At 46.0% G+C, this 14,913-nt stretch overlaps 1 protein-coding gene across 3 annotated transcripts in view; it reads left to right on the top strand.

Moving 5' to 3' along the window:
• LOC144768881 (uncharacterized) overlaps window positions 1-14,913 on the top strand; it is a 993,034-nt gene that overhangs the window by 644,719 nt on the left and 333,402 nt on the right. For all 3 annotated transcript variants that reach the window (XM_078652892.1, XM_078652890.1, XM_078652891.1), the window contains exon 11: window positions 4,333-13,169. In XM_078652892.1, coding sequence (XP_078509018.1) covers window positions 4,333-13,169 — 8,837 coding nt within the window. The remainder of the gene's footprint in view (window positions 1-4,332; window positions 13,170-14,913) is intronic.

Here is a 14,913-nt window from a genome sequence, read left to right as displayed (position 1 = left end):
CGGTCTGTTGTACGCCTTTCCGCCTATACCACTTCTGCCCAGAGTGCTGAAGAAGATCAGGCGCGACCGGGCCCAAGTTATCCTTGTGGCTCCGGACTGGGCTCGAAGATACTGGTATCCCGAGCTACTCAGCATGTCAGTCGGTCCCTCGATCCGCCTGCCCCTTCAGGAGGACCTTCCGTCGCAGCAGCAGGGGACGGTCCTCCACCCGAACCTGTCCAGCCTCCACCTCCATGCGTGGAGATTGAGCGGGGACAGTTGAGGCCATTCGACTTGCCTCCTGAAGTCTGTGATGTGATTCTGGCAGCCAGGCGTCCCTCCACAAAGTCGGTATACGCCTGCCGGTGGAACAGATTTGTGGCATGGTGCACAGCAAAGGCTGTGGATCCCCTTTCTGCCCCTCTTTCCGAGGTTCTCCTCTTCCTTCTTTCTCTTGCCCAGCAGGGCTCTGCTCTGGGCACTATCAAGGGCTACCTTTCCGCCTTCTTAAGGCTACCTGATCAGCCATCTTTATTCAAGTCCCCTATTGTGCTGAGATTCTTGAAAGGCATCACGCACATGTATCCACCTGTTCCGTTCGTGATGCCTCAGTGGGACTTGAACCTGGTTCTGACATTCTTGATGTGCGCTCCCTTTGAGCCGCTTCATTCCTGTCCTCTCCGTCTGGTCACTTTAAAGACGGCCTTCCTGGTTGCCATCACCTCTGCCAGGAGAGTGAGTGAGCTCCAGGCTCTTTCTGTAAAACCTCCTTTCTTGTCCGTCCATCCTGACAAGGTGGTTCTTAGGACTAGGCCTTCTTTCCTGCCCAAAGTAGTTTCTGCTTTTCACATCGGGCAGTCCATCACCTTACCCTCCTTCTTCCCGCCTCCGCATCCTTCAAAGGATGAAGAGCGGCTCCATCGTCTGGACCCAAAACGTGCGCTTTCATTTTATATGGATCGCACACGCCAGTTCCGGGTGGATGACCAACTGTTTGTTGGCTACGTGGGTGAGAAGAAGGGAAGGGCGGTACAGAAACGAACCATCTCTCGGTGGGTCGTCCTGTGCATCAAAGCATGCTACTCTTTGGCTCGGAAGGAGCCTCCTGTTGGGCTGAGGGCCCATTCCACTCGGGCCACGGCGGCTACTACTGCCCTGGGCCGGGGAGTCCCTTTGCAGGACATTTGCCAGGCAGATACGTGGGCCTCGCTGCACACCTTTGCGAGGCACTACTGCCTGGACAGTCAAGTCCGGAGGGATGGCTTCTTTGGCCGTTCGGTCCTCCAGGACTTTCTGGTGTAGGTTTGTATTGGTTCGCAGACCCACCACCGGGGTTGGTATTGCTGGGGTATCTATTCTAAGGTAAGGAATCCAATACTAACCTGTTTCTTTCAGATGAACAAGTTACTTACCTTCGGTAACGATGTATCTGTAAGAAACAGTAGTTAGTATTAGATTCCTTACCGCCCCACCCATCCTCCCCGTTCTGCGAACTGATACCTAGGGTTAAGGACATCCCTTTCAGGGCCCTAGGTTCATATGGCACCAGTGTTAGTTCTCACATGGCTCTGCGTGTTCTGGCGCGGAAAAGCTGTGTGCAAAGAACTGACGTCAGCGCGCGGAGGCGGCGTCTATATACTCCAGCGACGTCAGCACGACGCCGACGACGCGGAGCCGCAGGGGACGCCTGCAGACGACGCCTACCGACGCGCAGGGGTACTGCTACGCAAAAGTTTCCGGATCCAGACTGACGCCTGGGGATATTCTAAGGTAAGGAATCTAATACTAACTACTGTTTCTTACAGATATATCGTTACCGAAGGTAAGTAACTTGTTCGCTTAGCAATCTCAGCTCTCGGAGGTTACTGCTTGCTATTCTATTCAAGCATATGAATCTATGAAAGACACCCCTAATACTGGAGAAGAACAATTGTTACTTTCCTGTAAACAGGTGGTTCTCCAGTATTGGTGTCTTTCATAGATTCACATGCGACCCACCCTCCTCCCCTCAGAGGCTCTCTTCTCCTCATGCACTCTTGGTCACTTGGTGCTACGAAAATCTGAGGGCTTGAGCTTCTGAGGAGAAGGTTCTAGAGGGTGCTAGCGCCTGATTCGCTGTAATTTGGACTAACATAATGACACTAATGTGTTATAAATAGTTTTTTTCTCTTTACCATGCATTCATATGTAGGAATTGTTTTAGAGTTGTATTTCCTCTCTTTTATTATGTATTATGTTTTCATATATATATATATATATATATATATATATATATATATATATATTTAGCCATATTGCTATTTTATTTACCGTGGGACTCCCACTTCGACGACGGGGAATATTCAAGCATGTGAATCTATGAAAGACACCAATACTGGAGAACCACCTGTTTACAGGTAAGTAACAATTGTTCTTCCCTACTCATGGTGCACAGCAAAGGCTGCAGATCCCCTTTCTGCCCCTCTTTCATAAGTCCTTTTGTTCCTTCTTTCTCTGGCCCAGCAGGGCTCTGCTCTGGGCACTATTAAGGTGCTACCTTTTTGCAATTTCAGCCTTTCTCAGGCTCCCTGATCAGCCCTCTCTTTTCAAGTCCCCTGTTGTAAATAGATTTCTCAAAGACATTACTCACCTTTTACCTCCTTTTCCGTTTTTGATGCCTCAGTGGGACTTGAATCTGGTTCTTAACTATTTGATGTTCCATCCCTTTGATCTGCTTCACAACGGTCTTCCTCGTTTAGTGACTTTAAAGACTGCTTACCTGGTTGCTGTCACCTCCGCTAGGCATGCGAGTGAGCTCCAGTCTTTCCTGTAAGCCTCCTTTTCTATCGGTCCATCTGGACAAGGTTGTGCTTCGCACCTGCCCTTCCTGCTTGCCAAACGTTGTCGCTGCCTTCCACTTCGGGCAAACTATCACCTTGCCTGCTTTCTTTCCACCTCTGCACCCTTCCAGAGAGGGAGAGGCTCCACCGTCTGGACCCAAAACGTGCACTCATTTTACCTGAATCGCACACAACCGTACCGGGTGGATGACCAGCTACGTGGTAGGTTTGTATGTTTGATACGTGGGCGCCAAGAAAGGCGGGATGTACTAACTCCCACTGGGTCGTCTTGTGCATCAAGGCATGTTATTCTCTGGCTAAAAAGGAACCGCCGATGAGGTTGCGCGCCCATTCTACTAGGGCGACAGCAGCTACTACTGCATTGGGACGTGGTGTCTCCCTGCAAGACATGTGAGGCAGCCACGTGGGCCTCGCTGCACACTTTTACTAAGGATTATTGCCTTGACCGTCAAGTCCGGAGAGACTGCTTCTTTGGTAGTTCTGTTTGCAGTGACTTTCTGGTGTGATCTTTGTTCGCAGACCCAACACCGGGGTTGGTATTGCTGGGGTATCTCTTCTAAGGTAAGGAATCTATCACTAACTAGTTTCTTTCAGATGAGCAAGTTACTTACCTTCGTTAACGATATTTATCTGTAAGAAACATAAGTTAGTGATCGATTCTTTACCGCCCCACCCATCCTCCCTGTTATGCGAACTGATTTCTACGGTTAAAGTCATCCCTTTCAGGGCCCTAGTTTCAATGTACCAGTGGTCAGTATCTTGCATAGCTCTGCGTTCCTGGCACGGAAAGTCGTGTCCAGAACTGACGTCAGTGCGCGTGGGTGAGTCTAAGTAGCTCCAGCAACTTCATCTCGGCGACTACGATGCCGACATACGCGGAGCAGCATGACGCCTACCGACGCGTAGGGGTACAGCTGACGAAAACTTTCCGGATCCAGTCTGACGCCTGGGGGTAATTATAAGGTAAGGAATCTAGCACTAACTAATGTTTCTTACAGATATATCGTTACCAAAGGTAAGTAACATGCTTTTCAATTACTGGGGGCGTGAGGGGGGAGCGCACACACTTTCATTAATATCCCAGTCATGATGAAGATAAAGTATTTTAATAAATGGGACTGAAAGTACTTTATCCTGGTGAGAGCCAGAAAGTACAGTTACCTCACTTCCACTTGAGCTAGCATGATTGAATCAATTGTAAAAAAAACACAGGCTTGGCCAGAAAAACATTACAGAGCATAACAGCTTAGATTTACCAAGCTTAGTGGAAGTGTCCCTCTGCAATGGTATAACATCTTGCAGGCATGACTATAAGGACATTTGAGATCATATCTTGGTTCCAGCAGGTAAAACTAGCACCCTCTCGTTCTGCATCTCCTTTTGACCGTTTTAATCCATGTGCAAATAACCTTTTCTATTTAAATATTTTGTTATACTATAGTCTGAGTTTTTAGATTCTCCCATGTCTTAAAGAAAGCCTTGGTTGCAGTAATGTTGTATTCCTCTTTTGCAGAAGTCATCAAAAAGAACAAAAGAAGCTAGGCAAAAGTCTTTATCCCCTGTGAAAAAAGACAAAAGTTCTGCTAAAGTTCTAGATCGGAGAGAGTCTCCTACTCTTGGAGAGCAACACCGGCGTGCTGAAAATGAAATGCAGAAGGAGTCGGACAGACATTCACCAAGTCATAGCTTACCTTCCCAGAGAAAAAGAAGCAAAGATAAAAGTGAAGTGCTGAAAGAATCATCTTGCAAAAACAGATCTCCTAGTTCAGCCAGGGCATCTCCAGAGAAGATTTCAAAGGAACCTGGAAGTTCACTTTCAGGAAGGATTAGATCACCAGAGCAGAGAAAGTCTGCTACTCAGATAGAGTGTGACTTGCTAAAACATCATGAAAAATTGCAGAATGCAGCTAAAACCTTGTCCACTTCAAAGTCCTCACCAGGAAAGAGGTCAGCTTCAAAGAGGACATCTCCTGTGGAAAACTCTTTCAAAAGAACAGTTTCACCTGTGCGGAGTGGAAGAGTTGCATCTCCCAATAGTGAGAACTCTTCTTCAGAAAGTGAAGATTCTTCTAGAGATCGTAGCAATTCGTCAGACCAAAAGAAAATGAAATCAAAGGCCATATCCCCAGCAAGAAGCAGATCTCCTTCTGGACCTTTGGTTTCTACCACCAATGAGGGCAAGTTAAACTCTTCCCAAAGACTTGCAAGATCTAGATCTCCTTCTGAGAAGGAGCGAGCAAAAACACCCCCTAAAAAGACCTCTAAAATATCCACTAAACATGACCGATCAAGCAGTTCCCCAAAGCGTGCTCGTTCAAAGACTCCAAGGAAGGGAAAGTCTAGATCAAGAACTCCAAAACAAGGAAGGTCTAAATCTTCACCAAAAGGAGCAAGATCCAAGTCTTCTCCCAAACGAGGTCGGTCAAAGACCCCCCAAAAACGCAGATCTAAATCAAAAACACCACAGAGATGGAGAAAGTCCAGGACGCCGCAAAGGTGGGGAAGATCTAGAACACCACAGAGATGGGGCAGGTCCAGGTCTCCCCAGAGGTGGGGCTGGCGCAGATCTAGGTCTCCACAGAGATGGGGTCGCTCTGGATCCCGCCAGCGATGGGGCAGGTCAAGATCCCGTTCCCCAAAACGCTGGGGTAGGTCTAGGAGTAGATCTAGGTCTAGGTCTCCGAAACGATGGGGTAAATCTCGGTCTAGAACCCCACAAAGAAGAGGCAGGTCCAAGACACCCCAGAAAAGAGTACGATCAAGAACCCCTCAAAAAAGAGGTAAGAGTAGGTCCAAAACACCTCAGAAGCGTGGCAGATCTAAATCACGAACTCCTAAGAAACTAATTGTTTCTAAAACCAGATCACCACAGAAACGTGGGAGATCTCTGTCAAGGACACCGCCAAAGCAAGGCCAGTCAAGATCCAAAACTCCTCCAAAAAGTGAAAGGTGTAGGTCTAGAACTCCAAAACGGTTAAGATCTAAATCTGTAACTCCACAAAAGCGTGGAAAATCTGGTTCTTCTCCAAGAACTGTAAAATCTCAGATAATTGCAAGGAGAAGTAGCTCCATCTCTTCTCCAGAGGTGAGAGCAAAATCAAAAACTCCCCTTAGAGGTCACAAGGCAGGGTCTTCTCCCAGAGCCAAAGAAAAGTCTGAAACTCCTCCAAGGAGACCTCGATCAAGGTCTTCTCCATTCATAAGAGTGAACTCAAAAACTCCGCCAAGGCAAGAGCGTTCTGAATCCTCTCCAGGATTAAAAGAGAAATCGAAAACTCCTCCTAAACGAAGAAAACAATCAAAAACTCCCACAAGGCAAGATGGGTCTGGTTCTTTAGGACGAGAAGAGAAATCTAAAACACCTCCTAGGTGGCACAGGTCTAGTTCTTCTCCAGAGATGAAGACAAAATTAAAAACCTCTCCATTGCGACGTAGGTCTAGCTCTTCTCCAGAGATCAAAGCAAAATCTAAGATTTCTCCTAAACCACAAAAGTCAAGCACTTCCAGGGTGAAAGAAAATTCTAAATCACCTAGACGATGCAGGTCTGGTTCTTCTACAGGGGTGAAAGGCAAATCAACGTCACCTCTGAGGCGTGAAAGGTCTGGGTCGTCTCCCAGATTAAATGTAAAATCAAAAACACCCCCACAGCGAAAAAGGTCTGGATCTTCTCAAATGAAAGACAAATTGAAAGTTTCTCCAAGACTACGCAGGTCTGGTTCTTCCGCTCGGAAAGAGAATTCGGCGTTGCCAATAAGAAGACTTGATTCTGAAGCGTCCCCAAACTCTAAGCAGAAACCTAGAAGTGCGCTAAGGCATGATCGGTCAAGCTCCTCTCCAGAAGTAAAGGCCAAATCAATAACTCCTCCAAGGCGACACCGCTCAGAGTCTTCACCTGAGAGAACTGTTAAAGCAAAAACTCCACCACGGCGACTGAAGTGTGGTCCTTCACCAGATAGGAATGACAAATTGAAAATTTCTCAAAGGTGTAGTAGGTCTGACTCTTCTTCAGAAGAAAAGATTAAATCTAGCACACCTCCACGACGAAGTAGACCCAGTTCTTCCGTAGAAATGGAAAAATTGAAATCATCCAGAAGGCAAAGCCAGTCTCATTCGTCTCCTGAGGTTCAGGAAAACCTGAGATCGCCCCCTAGAAGAAACCGATCTGATTCATCTCCCGAGCAAAAAGAACCATTGAAAGTGCCTCTAAGACGTGGGCGGTCTGGAGGTGCTAAATCAAAGACACCTTCCAGGAAAAGCACATCTCAATCATCTTCAGGTAGCAGCAGTTCTGACTCTTCACCAGATGGGAGGGGATCAACAAGAATAACTGCTTCTCGTAGCAGATCTGCATCCTCTCCGGAGGTGGCAAATAAATCAAGAAGTCCTACAAGGCGCCGGAGATCTGTCTCCTCTCCTGAAATTAAAGAAAAATCAAGAACACCCCCACGGCGAACCCCTCCAAGGCACAGAAGAGCTTTATCTCCTGATCAGAAAGGCAAATTAAGGACTCCCCCAAGCCGAAGCTCCTCGGATTCCTCTCCAGAGCGGAATCAGAAATCACGAATGCCTCCAAGACGTAGGGAGACTGGGTCTTCTCCAGAACAGAGAGTAAAATCAAAATCTCCTTCCAGGAAAAGCAGCTCAGCATCCTCTCCTGAATGTAAAGAGAAATCAAGAACTCCTCCAAGACGAAGAAGATCTAGCTCCTCTCTAGAACCAAGCAAGGAATCCAGATCACCTAGGCATAGTAGTTCTAATTCTTCTCCTGAACCACTTGAGAAATCAAAATCTCCTCCAAGGCGAAACCTGCACAGGGTTTCTCCACCCCTGAAAGAGAAAGCCAGGACCCCCCCAAAAAAGAAAAAGCCGGAGGCTTCATCGGGGGGAAGCAGTTCAGATTCATCTCCAGAGCTGAAAGGTAAGACTAGATTATCTCAGCGACGAAGTCGGTCTGGGTCAGTGGAAAGGAAAGACCGATCTAGATCTTCTCCATTAAAATCTCGTACTGGGACTTCCTCATTAGTGACCAAACAAATGTCTTCTCCAAGAAGCAAATTAGCATCCTCTCCAGGGTATAAAGAAAAATCTGGGAACTTCAAAAGGCACCCTCCGTCAAGTTTATCACCAGAACATAAAGAGAAATCAAGAGAAATGTCACAGAAAACAAGAGCTGGGTATTCTCCCGATAAGAAAGGCAAATCTAGAATATCACCATTACGGGGCAGAGCGGTCTCTTCACCAGAACATTTAGATGTATCAGTAAAAACTCACATACGTAGCAGATCACCTCCAATGCTTGATAAGTTACAGACCTCACCAAGGCATTCGGTTGCAACTTTGCAAGAACTAAAAAGCATTCCTAAATTTTCTCCACAGGGAAGTGGTACTTCTACAACTCCAGTCTCAAAAGTAGGATTAAAATATGTGTCTTTGAGAAGTGGGTCTGGTTCAGTACCAGAACAGGATGCTAAATCAGAGGCAGCTGCTAGTCTTAACCAGCTTGGCTCCATTCCAGGACACACAGAGCGGCACAGCAAGTCTGGTTTATCTTCATCCGTCAAAGTGAAAACACCACCCCAATTGTATAGTCCTGAGTCCTCGCCAGAGAAAAAGTTAACACCTCCACGTCATGAAAAGTCTAGCTTATCCTCTGCATCAAAGGAGTTATTGGGTACATCTCAGTTGAAAATCAGTGCTCTACCCATTCCAGAAAAGGGAGAGAAATCCCAGAAATCTCTACGCCAAAGATCTCGTTCCCCAAGAAAAGAGAGACCAAGAACACCACCTAGACGTAGTGGTTCTAGCTCATCCACCATTGAGAGAGAAATTAGTAAAAAGCAGCCAAGACAAAACATGTCACAGTCGCCCTCAGAGCAAACTGCTAAATCCAGAAGTCCCCCAAAGCAGGAAAGAACAAGGTCTCCAGTTGTTGCGTCAAGAGCTTCCTCAAGAAGCAGTAGTTCTGGTTCGTCTCCAGATCGTGTTAAATCTACAGCCCTGGTTGGACGAAGCAGATCTCGTTCACTGCCTGTGCAAGAAGAAAGATTACCATCTCCTCCCAGGCAACGTGGGCCTGAGCGATCTATGTCCAAGGGTAAATTTGTGGCATCACCACCACAAAATAAGTCTAGCTCCTCTATACTTCAGGATAAAACTTCATTGCCAGTAAGGCGAAGCAGGTCCATTTCTTCTCAAAGGAAAGCGAGAAGTGCATCATCTGGGCAATGCAGTACCACATCATCAGAAGAAAGTGGCTCTGGGTCATCTACAGACAGGAGCCGATCTAGGTCATCTTCTCGGCTTAGGAAAGCACGTTTGGATATAAATCGAAGCCGTTCTGGATCCTTTCCAAGGAGTCGATCAGTGTCCATTGAGCAGGTACCAAAGAAAACTCTATCACCTTTAAGACCTGCAGAGTCTTCACCAAGGTCTGAGAAATCTGTGGACTATTCACGACCAGGGTTTCCTGGGTCATTCACTAAACAGGAGAAAACTAAAGGAATTCCAAGAAGAAGCAGATCTTCCTCCCCTAGGAGGAAATTAAAATCCTCTATCCAAGAAAAGTCTGAGATATCCAAAGTGCCTGAAAAGAGTGAGACTACAAAGTCAAAAGGCTGGCCCTGTTCTCCTAGGAGAGATAAATCTGAATCCCCTCGTCGCAGACCTGAAAAACTGAGAGCTTCTCCAAGGCGGAGGTCCGGCTCTTCTCCAAGGCGAGGTAGGTCTAGGTCTACATCAAGAAGAAACACTTTTAGACATTCTCGGAAGAGGTCTGGGTCCTCCACAAGAGGAGGAAGGTCTAGGTCAACATCCAGGCAAGATGGATCTAGATTTGGTCAGAGGCATCGACGTAGGTCACTGTCCTCTCCAAGAGGGCGAAGGTCTAGATCCTCCTCAAGGCAAAGACTTCAACTCTCTCCACGCCGAGGAAGATCTGGTTCATCTCCTCGGCGAGTCCGATCCCGCTCAAGATCAAGACGAGATAAATACAAATATTGTCGAAAGAGGTCTGGATCCTCTTCAAGGGGACGTCGGTCTAGGTCTACATCCAGACAGGAAAAATGCAGAAGTTCTCCAAAAAAAGGTGCTGCCTTGTCTATGAAGAGTGGCAGATCCGGGTCCCCACCTAAGCTTGATATGTCCAGGTCATCGTCTAAAAAAGGCAGATCAAAACTTTCTCCAGGTCCAGTGAAATCAAAAGCATCACCAAGAAGGAGATCAAGATCATCTTCAAGGCCAAAACAAAAACAAGCCTCACCAAAGACAAATTCCTCAAGAACTCCAACAAAGCAAGTACAGGCTCGATGGTCTCCAAGGAAAGACAGGGGTGATTCTCCTGGGAAAAAGAAATCAAGGTCACCTCCACTCTTGGACAAATACTCAAAATCGTCTGTGCAAGAAAAACTGCTACCCACACGGCAGAACAAATCTAAGCCCTCTCCAGACAAAAAGATTGTGTCCAGCACAAAACGAAGATCTTCTAGAGAGAAACTTATTTCCATTGCTGCAAGATCTTTGTCCAGGGACAGCAGCTCACCATCCCCATCAAGAGAAGAGTCTCCAAAACAGAAGCAGTTGGCTTTAAAAAAGCAGCGACCCCGCCCTATTCGCGTGTTACCATCCAATAGATCATCTTCAGAAAGGAGTGTATCCCCACCTGGATTAGTGAGAGTTTCTCCAAATGGTGAGCAGTCTCCTCAGAGTGGTAATACAGTGAAAAAAGAATCTCCTGCATTTGTAAAAAAAGATAGCTCTCCTAACTTAATAGAGAGGGGGCGAAAGGCACAGGTGCTACCTATAAACAGTCCTAACCGGTCTGGTCTGAGAAGGAACAATTCTTTGACTGGTTATTCCTCCAGCAGTTCCCGTTCCAGTTCTCCTGCAAGCCATGCTTCCCCTGTTAAGTCTCCTCCACGTTTGCCTGTAACAACTAGGAGCTTCACTGCATCTGAACAACTAAAATCCCAGCTGTCCTCTACAACTGGTGGACTAAAGTCCCAACCATCGTCCACCACAGGTGATTTTAATTCCCAGCTTTCTTCTTTGCGTGACAATTTGAATTCAACAAAATCTGTAGAGCAAATAAAATCTTTGCAACCCTCTGCAAAATCTTTTGAGCGATCAAAATCCTTGTTATCCTCTACAAAGCCTGCACTGCAGGCAAAATCATCCTTGTACTCCATAAAACCCACAGAGACACAGAAACCTCTACTGTGCTCTGTAAAACCCGGTGAGCAGCCAAAGACCCCATTACTTTTGACAAAACCTGAAGAGCTTCCAAAGCCACTGCCACTTTTGAAGAAGCAGGAAGTTGATATGAAATCCATAAAAGATGACGAACAACCGAAGGCACTACTATCACTGAGAAGACATGAAGAGCTGACAAAGCCTTCAGTTAAACATGATCAGAAAAAGGCAATGCTTTCTTTGTCAAGACACGAAGCAGATGTGAAATCTCCACCAACCTTAAGACTTGCAGAACAGCCAAAATTTCTTCCTTCCTTAGTAAAAGCTACAGAGCACACAAAGTCACTTCTATCCACAAGAACTGAAGACCAGCAGAAATCTCAGCCATCTCCATTGATACCTATAGAACAATCAAAATCCTTGCCAACATTAAAACTTTCTGAGCAACCAAAGTTTTTGTTGTCCTCCTCAAAACTTACTGAGCAATCAAAATTCCAGTTCCACTTGCCTTCTGCAAAGTCTGAGCCATCAAAACCCAAATTCCAATTTCAGGTGTCCTCAACAAAATTGATTGAGCAATCAAAATCCCTGCTCGCTTCTACAAAACCTCTTGAGCATTTTAAAAATCCTCTTTCTTCAGCAAGATCTGTAGAAAAAACAAAATACCCTTTATCAACAAGAACGAGTGAGCAACCACCAAAATTTCAATCCCATCTATACTCCACAAAAGCTTTTGAACCACTGAAATCTTTGCCTTCAGTAGAACCTGTTGAGCCTTTAAAGCCGCAACCATCTTCAACACAACTTGTTGAGCAGCAGAAATCTTCACTGACTGGAGTAGAGCCTGTTGAGCAACCTAATGCTCAGCTGACTTTGGAAAATGTTGAACATCACAAAACCAAGTTCCCAACAGAACATCTTGAGCAGAGGAAGGATAGTCTGGTATCTGTGGATTCTACTTCACAGTTGCATCCTTGTGTGACCTCTAAAGATCCTGTGGAGGAGCTGAAGGACCCACTTTCTTTCACTGAACCTGCTCATCAGCTGAAGACACTGCATCCTTCCACTGAATCTATAGAGACTATTCAAGTCCACCTGTCCTCTACAGAGGTTGCTGAACTGAGGACCCAACCCAAACTCTCCACACCTTTTGAGCAGAATACCCAGTGCTCTTCGGTGGAGTTTGTTGAGCAAATTAATGCGCATATTTCATTCACACAGCCTGTAGTGGAACAGAAGGCCCAATTCTCAAGGGATTGTGAGAATGCAGTGAATGCCAGAATGAATTCTATGGAGCCAGTTGACCAACTAAAGCCCCTCATGACCTCACTGGAGAAGTCTGAAGAATTGAAATCCAGACCAATGTCTGTGGATATTGTAGAGCAACCAAAGCCCCAATTGCCAATGCATTCTTCTGCGCCATTAAAAGCCCGTCTGGCCTCGGAAGATTCTCTCATGGAGCCAAAGCCCCAGCTGGCATCAGGAGAACCCCAGGAACACCTAAAGCCTAGAATGATCTCAGCAGAACAATCTGAGCAACTGCAAGACCGTCTTTCTTGTATGGGACCTGTTGTGCACCTGAAGCCAAATGTGTCCTTTGTGGAACTTGGTGAGCAATTGAATCCCAGTGTGTCTTCCACAAATGTGAATGAGCTGCCCAAATCCCATTTACCTGTATTAATACCCTATGTGCAGCAGAAATGCAGTGCAGCTAGCCCAAAACACTTATTAGCAGTTGAGCAAGTGAACCAACAATTGTCCATGTTGACATCTATCGTGGAGTGCCAACTTGCTGACAATAGAAGCCCAAGGAAAAGTCCCCAGTACCCAAGCAAAGGTGAACATTCAGGTGACTCCAATCTTGGTCTAAAACTATGTAGATTGCCTACCCCTCCTCAAGACACTCAAACAGATACACCCGATGAAAAGAAAGGTTCATCAAAGCCGCCATCTGCAACCTCTTTGTCTCCTACTCTGCCTGAGGAAAATAGAACTCAACGAAGAAGGAGCTCATCATCATCATCATCATCATCTTCCTCATGCTCCTCTTCCTCATCTTCTTCCTCCTCCTCCTCTTCCTCCTCTTCTTCATCGTCTTCAGACTCAAGTTCATCTGATTCTTGCCCACCCTCACCAGAGGGCAAAGAGCACGTGCAGAAAAGGTAAACTGGATATTCTTTTATGACAAGTTTGTTTTATCATTTGACATTTTTTTATGGCTTGTTTGAGTCGTGTGTCCAATTATAGCTTAACCTGTTCATTCATTACTGTTGAAATGTGTCACTGCTTTATCATAGTCTAACGTTTTTTCATTATCTCCAAAAACATAACATTAAACAGTTTCTTCCAAGAAAAGAGAATTGTTTTGTAGTATGAAGATGTTCTAGATTCATGCTTTATGTATCTTGCCATTGTGTGTTGGATGTGGAAAGATTTCCGAATAAGCATAGTATGGTGTTTATTTAGCCTTGAGGGTTTGTTTATTTATAATCCATCACTGTCAATGACCTAGATCAAACCCAATTTTGCACCACAGTCTGCTCCACTTCATAGGTCTTTATGCTGTCAGTCAGCAAGGGGTGACTCTGCTCTGATGACTGGTTTCATTGTGCTTTAATGATCTTTGGAATTAAGGTCCGAGCACCGAAACATTGATAATAGGAATTGTGTTGGGGGAGTGTAGCTGTCTTCAACTCGAGTGAAAATGGGGTCGGTATACTAGTACATTTTCCCATCTAAGTTCAATTTCTGTGGAAAAGTGTGCTTTCTGTGTCCCTTCAGTCTTATAGATGAAAGGTACTCCCGTAACCTGGTTGCCGAGAGTGGGTCTTCGAGTACTTTGATACATTTCAAAGCTTAAACTGTTGGATGACTGTGTATTTCCACTAATTTCTGATGGCTATTTTTAACTGCAGATTCCTCAAATTGTGAATGCTCTAGAGTACACCCGGAAACTTGCAGAGCATTTATCTTGCTTTCTGACAGGTGATGGCTGTAAAAAGGTGCCCTCTTTTTGCATAGTTGCCCCCACTTTTTGCCAAACGTTGGATGTACTTTGTGTGCGCCCTGGGTTCCTGCCAACCAGGTACCCAGGATCTATGTTCTTTTCCTAAACTGCGTTAATACAAAACCAAATTGGCACTCTAGGGCCACATGTCTGTCCCAACCCACTGCCCTGGCATACATCAGCCACCCCTCTAGCTGGGTGCACTATACCAGTGGTGAGGGTACAGGTGCACGAGGCCTATACCCCTACAGTGTCTAAGCCAATTCGTAGACATTGTAAGTGCTGTAATGCCCTTAAGAGTATATGGTACTGGGAGTTTGTCGTTACAATTCCAGAGCACCGTAACAGCTTTACTAAAGACTAGGAAGTGTGGCATCAAACTTCTCAGCATATTAAGCCCACACTGATGCCAGTGAGGGCTTTAATGAAAAATGCATTTAGAGAGCATCTTAGAGATGCCCCCTGAAAAAATGACCTAACTCGAGTGTCCAGGCTGATACACTGCTTACCAGCTGCCACCACCAGACTCTTTTCCGATTCCTTGGTCGAGAGCCTGCTGCTCTCAGGGGTCTTTAAGAATGTACATCTTGGAAACAAGGTGCCACGCCTCCTCCCCCAGGATGCGCAGGGTCCATGAAGGAGAAGGTTCAAAGGCTTGCCACCTTTGTGAACTACCCCAGCCATTTGCTGCTTCTAGTAACTGACCCCCACTTTGGGTTGGAGAATCGGCAGGAAAACCAAATGAGGAAGGGAGGTGTGCCCACCTTTGTCAGCCCCACCCCTCAGGTGGGGGAGGCGAGGTAAAGCACAAATCTCAGTCCTCGCCATCTGGTTCTTGTTCCAAGGCTTCATATAAATGAAAGAAAAAGCACAAGAAATCCATGTGGGAATCTGCCCCT

The sequence above is a fragment of the Lissotriton helveticus genome, chromosome 7 (genome assembly GCF_964261635.1).
Source record: "Lissotriton helveticus chromosome 7, aLisHel1.1, whole genome shotgun sequence".
NCBI lineage: Eukaryota > Metazoa > Chordata > Amphibia > Caudata > Salamandridae > Lissotriton > Lissotriton helveticus.
This window is presented reverse-complemented; position numbering and strand designations above follow the sequence as displayed.